General features: G+C 37.8%; 1 protein-coding gene across 1 annotated transcript; it reads left to right on the forward strand.

Annotated features, from left to right (window-relative positions):
* Positions 1–945: 945 nt before the first annotated feature.
* CSUI_005412 (myosin heavy) lies at positions 946–5,787 on the forward strand (the record flags this gene model as incomplete). The annotated part of the gene is made up of 7 exons (XM_068065588.1): positions 946–1,111; positions 1,738–1,962; positions 2,548–2,697; positions 3,611–3,721; positions 4,254–4,322; positions 4,831–4,899; positions 5,668–5,787. Coding segments are annotated over exons 1-7 (819 nt in total), but the record flags the coding sequence as incomplete, so codon positions are not given.
* Between the last annotated feature and the right edge of the window lie 416 nt (positions 5,788–6,203).

A 6,203-nucleotide genomic window follows, 5' to 3' on the forward strand; every position in this document is an offset into this window, starting at 1 on the left:
TGCGTGTATGCCTATAGATGTATGTATATCTAAATATATATGTAGGTATGTATGTATGCATATGTACGACTATGTATGTGTGGATGGATACTTATCTGTATGTATGTATGCATATATATGAAGATGTATGAATATATCTATATATATACGTATGAATATGCACGTATGAATATGTATAGAAGAGGAAGAAGAATAGAAAAGAAAGAAAATGTCTATCCGTCTATCTATCTTTCTTTCTTTCTATAGTTTAAGACGTGGGACTGCCTTCTGTCTTCATTGATCTACTTTTCTTCTTTTTTCGCCTCTTCTTTTATCTATCGAGGAAATCTTTCTTCTATGAAAGGCTCATATTCCTTCTTTCTTGCTTATCTTTGTCTCCCTTTTCTTCTTTCTCTTATTTCTTCTCCTTTTAGTGCAGCTTAAATGCCGTGAAGGAAGACCAAAGTCTACAGGCAACTGAAGTGAAGTGGGTAATGATATACATGTCTTTCTTTCTTTCTTTCTTTCTTTTTCTCTTATCTATCTTTCTCTCGTGTTCGTTACGCACTTGGAGGCTACAGCGAGAGAGTTTACATAGAGAGAGGTAAAGTTCATAGAGCATTCGAGGGCCAGGTGGTAGAGAGAAGACAAATCGACCACATACATCTTTATCGGGAGATTTAGATCATTGAGTAGTTGAGAGATAAAAGTGGAAAAAAGAATGATAGAAAGAAATCATTGTGAGAGGATCGTAGAAGATATCCCAATTCTACAAAGACACAAGAGGACTGCGTTGCTTTTCTCCCAGTGTATGTACACCTCAAGCTTCAATGGACTGACGTGATGCACGTACAAGTGAATTGAGGGGAAGTGTGGCCTGAGTCTATCCATCTAGATACGAGGTTTCTCTGTCTCTCTCTCTCTATATAGATCTTTTCTTTCTTGTCTTTTCTCTATGCGTCGTAGAAATCGAGAGTGTAGTCGTGATCTCCACAGACTTTTCGTGGATGTCTCTGCTACTAAAAAGAGAGAAAGAGAGGAGGAGAAGAAGAAGAAAATGGCAGATGGCTGTTCTCGCCATCTCTTAGATATGCCTGTAATAGTTGAGAAAAGCGGCCGCCGCAGTCCGGGTGTATGTACACTGCGTTCAGTGGGAGATTATCCCGACTCCAAGCAGAACTTCTGAAAAAACATGTGAGGCTTTCATTCATTCATTCTCTCTCTCTAGATAGATAGATAGGGTGATGGCTACATATAAGTGTATCTCTCTCAGAGGATGAGAGATTGCTTTTCTATCTTTTTACCTCCTTTTCTTGTCTCTCTTCATTTTTCGTTTCTTCATTCTCCCTCCATTCAAAGACTTTGCGTGCGAGAAAGCCTTTGTATCAGAGTCTCTCTCTCGTCACTTATATGAAGTCTCTTTCTCTATTTATATACATACCGATAGATGAACTGAAAGGTAGATAGATCGATTGGACGCATATATATATATATATATATATATATATGCACGCATGGCATAACTCTAGACATATATATATATATATACATGTTTCTATCTCTGCTCGCATGCTATAGCGCTAGACGCATACTTAAACATATCTATATATAGAGAGAGAGGTATATATATATATGTATATATACATATCTCTGTCTCTTCCTTCAATCATAGTCTGTGAAGTAGAACTTCTTTTCTCATCCCCTTTACTTTTTCTTTTCCTTCTTTCGTGTTTTTTTCTTCGTCTTCTCACATTTCAGGAGTTGATAGAAAGGCAAGCAAAGAAAGCTTTAGAATTCGATTCTGTACAGTCGAGAGTGGAGCTTTTAGAGAAAGAGACACTCGAGTTGAAACAGGCGAACTGTCTCCAAGCAGATCAAATAAGAGATCTAACGTCGATGAAGAACGACCTCAAAACTCAAGTCGATTGTCTCGAGTCAGAGAAACGTATCCTTCTACAAGACAAGCATCACCTCGAAACAAATGTAAGATCTCTCATAAGAAAGAACAAGAAACGAAAGAGAAGGAAGCAAAGAGACAAAGAGACAGGGAGAAAGAGAGAGAGAAAAGGAAAGAGAAAGGGAGAAGGAAAGAAAGAGAAAAAGAGAGAAAGACAGAGAGAGAGAGAAAGAAAGAGATGAGTAGTAAGGAGCAGAACAAGAAAGGAGTGGCTTTCTTGTTCCTTTCTCTGGACGTAGAAGAGCTTTTCGACTGATAGAAATGCTTCTTATGATATTTCAAGAGAGAAAGAAAAAGCGAAAATTAGTTTCCTTCTCATAATGCAAAGTCCAAGACAAGAAAAAAACTCGAAAGAAGTATGCTAGCTCTCATCACGTGCTTTATCTAAATAGGCCCGAGGTGTATGTACACCCCAAAGAGACATATAGAGGATCGATCTTTCTATCTTGAGAGCCAAACCAGACATCCTCCCTCCTAATTCAGATGTTCTCCGGTGCTTTTCTTTCTCTCCTTTTTATATCTAACTTCTCTTTTTCTTCTTCTTCTCTCTTTCTTCTCAAAGCCTGTCTTTTCCTTTCTCGGTTCTCCTTTCTCTTCTTTTCTTTCTGTAGGGGGAAGCTCTTCAGCAAGAGCTACGGCAGAAATGTTTCTATGTAGATGAATTGTATTCTCGCTTACTTGAAGTGAAAGATAAAGAGGACCTAATGTTAGAAAGAATGGAAGTCGAAAAGCATACAGAAAGCAAGTGTATCAAGACCCAGGTACACAAAGAAAGAAAGAAAGAAAGAGAATACTTCTCTTTCTCTCTCTTCCAAACTCTCTCTGTCTTTCTTTCTTTCTCTTTCTTTCTTTCTCTTTCGCCTCTCTTTCCTTTTACTTTCCTCCTAGTTCTATTCTATTCATCTTAGGAGAGGAAGAGAGGTTCTCTCGGCTTGTATAGACAGCATAGATTTCTTATGTCTTTCTCGTTCCTCCTAGAGACACACAGATGTCTACATATACATGCATCATAGACATAAATGTATATGCGTGTATATGTAGTAGCTATGGCACTCTTCTTGAAAGAAAAGAGCACCTAAGAAGGTAGTCAGTGACTGGTCTTAGAGAAACAGAAAGACGGATGACTTCTCTCTCATAGATAGAAACCTCTCCCCAAAGAAGAAGAAGAATATTTCTCATTTATCTTATCTCTTTCTTTCTTGGATGCTAATCCTTCCTCCACTAAATACCTATACACCTGTCTAGGGTGATGTATATACACCCTACTATAGTCAACCGACACACACGCATCAGACTTCTATCCTCTTCTCTTCTATAGAGGGACATTCATCTCTTTCTATCCATAAACCTTACGTTCATCTTTTCTATCTGTCTATCTTTAATCTATCTATCTATCTTTAATCTATCTATCTATGTATCTCTTTCTCAATCTTTCTCTGTATATCATGAGAAAGAGAAGGAGTTCTTCTTCTTCCAGATCTCTCTCTGTCTTCGATAAGAAAGAGACTCTTAGAGAAGAGAAAGATTTCCTTTCCGGAGAGAAGAGATCTTTCTCTTTTCTTCTCGTTTCTTCTTCTGTTACCTTCTCTATTTCTTGCTCTTTCTTGTGAAGACGGAGATCTTCCTTCTAGTTTATCTTTTACTTCTTCTCTTTTTGGACTTTTTCTTTCTTAGGTCGATGCAGAGCTGGAGCGCCTTCGAGATCGGTCTCGACTTGAATTTGAAGAACTCAGAAGAAAGCTTACCGATCTACACGAAAAAGAAATCCATTTGCTGACAGATAGAGTAAGCAAGAAAGGAAGAAGAAGAAAAGGAAGAAGAGAAAGATGAGAAAGGAAGAGTTGAAGTTGAAGATAGAGAAAGAGATGCATAGATAGGTTTCTTTTTCTCCCCCCGTGGATTGAATCGAGATGACCTAATAATGTATGTGCGTAGATAAATGAAGTGTTAGATGCATGCAGGATGAATACACCTCTCTCACTTTTCTTTCTTCTATGAATGATAAGAATATATGGGGTCATGGGGAGAAAAGAAGAAAGAAGATTTCCTCCTCTCTCCTTTGTACTTCTTTCTCTTCTTTTCGTTTGCGTCAAGAGATAGATTAAAGATAGGTACATAGATACATAGATAGATGGATAGATAGATAGATTAGAGATAGATAAACCTTAGCAGAATTCTCTCTCTCTGTCTCTTTCTCTCTCTCACTTTTTACGATGAGTGATCTAGTTTTCCTCTCTTTCTTTTTCCTTCTCTTCTTTTCTTAGCTCGACAACTTTCTCTTTCTTTCTTTCTTTCTTTCTTTTCTTTTTCCCTACAGGCGGAGACAGCGGAGAAGAGGGTGGAGCATTTAGAGCAAAAGTGTGAAATTTCTGACGCTTCCTATGAGGTAAATGACAAGCCCATCGATCGATTGCCTTTCTCTCTCTCTTTCTCTCTGTCTTGTCTCTTTCTCTTCTTGTTCCTCTTCGCCTTCAGTTGGAAATAATCTTCTCTTCGCACGCAATCCATCTTTTCTTCTTCTTGTCTTTCTTTCCTAGTCCCTCTCGAGCAGATGAATCTACACCTCTTCTTAGAGAAATACAGACCATCTATCTATCCTTATACTCATTTCTTACATATGACGAATTCTCTCTCTCTTTCTCTTACCTATCTCTTCCTCTTTCTTTCTCTAGCCTCTCTGGAGATCTTTATCTCTGTCTGTCTGTGTACACACCTATCTCTCTCTCTCTCTCTTCATTTCTACATGCAGGTGTATATACACTCGGGCGATTTCTTCTTCTTCTTCCTTTCCTTTTCTTTATGTCTGTCATTGTGGCTCGTCTGTCCCTATTCTTCTCTTCTCATCTTCTTCTCTCATTTTCTGTCCTTGTCTTTTGTCTGTCTTTTTCGTGAAGGATCTTCTCGTGGAGTATCGAAATCTTCAGAGTGCTCTACGTGCAGAAATTTCACTCCTGCATGCAGATGTAAGATGGAGCGGGAGATAAGGAAAGACAAAAGAAAAAGCTTGACAAAATAAAGAAAGATACACCCCCATACATCTATCTCTTTCAACATACATACATATATAGAGAGAGATAGATATAGTCTGTAGGAGGATTCCCTATAGAGATAGGTAGCTCTTTTTTCTCTATTTAGTCTTAGACTTACAGGGAGGGTCTTCTTCTTTGGATCGACTACTGTTGCCTTTGCCGTTATGATAGAGGACACTCCACATGCAAACGCATACGCATATATCTATCTATACACATATGCGCATATATATGTACACATATAGATATGTATATAGCTTCTCTCTATCTACCTCTATCTCTCTCGCACTCTCTCTGTCTGTTTATTTAAATGCCTTCGTGTTTCACTCTATCTCTCTTTTCTTATGGCTCATGAATGGATATTCATTGAGAGCTCCACTTCTTCTTCTATCTGTCTTTCCAGCAGATGCTGTTCATTCCTTTCCCTTCTTCTTTCTCATTCTTCATCTTTCTTTCTTCCTCTCGCTCTCTTATCTTTCATTCTTTCTTCCTCTCTCTCTCGTATCTTTCATTCTTTCTTTCTTTCTCTCTCTCGTATCTTTCATTCTTTCTTTCTCTCTCTCTCTTATCTTTCATTCTTTCTTTCTCTCTCTCTCTCTCTTATCTTTCATTCTTTCTTTCTTTCTTCTTTCTTTCTTCTTTTTTCTTTCTTCTTTTTTCTTTCTTCTTTCTTCCCTCTTTCTTTCATATGTATGTGTGTAGATAAGAATGAAGTGTTTTGAGAATGAGAGGTTGACTTTGACATTTGGCGATACAGACAAGAGAAGAAAAGAATTGCAAATCCAAAACGAAATGCTACAGAAAAAAGTAGACGTTCTACGGGAGGTATGGAGTGTATAGACACCACTTCTTCTCTCTCCATCTATGTAAGAGAGATACCATCGATTTTCCATGCTATTCTAAACACCCCTTTCTTTCTTTCTCTCTTCAGCCTCTCGCACTTAACCTCCTTCAAAACATGTACATATCTATGTAAATATGTACATATACATACACATAGAGAGATATACCTATGTATGTATGTATCTATCTATATATCTACTTATCGATAGCGTCATATCTATACATGCAGTGCTTTGGAGCTTTTAGCGTTTAAAGCGAGCTCTTTGTTTCTTCTTTCTTTTTCTTCTTCTTCTTCTATTTATCGAAAGGTAGACGTGTAGGAGTGATGTATGTAGCACTTTTCTTCCTCTTTTCTTCTTCTCGTCTTGATCTAAGGCATCCGTTTACTTGTTCTC

The sequence above is a fragment of the Cystoisospora suis genome, assembly GCF_002600585.1.
Source record: "Cystoisospora suis strain Wien I chromosome Unknown contig_2624, whole genome shotgun sequence".
Lineage (NCBI taxonomy): Eukaryota > Apicomplexa > Conoidasida > Eucoccidiorida > Sarcocystidae > Cystoisospora > Cystoisospora suis.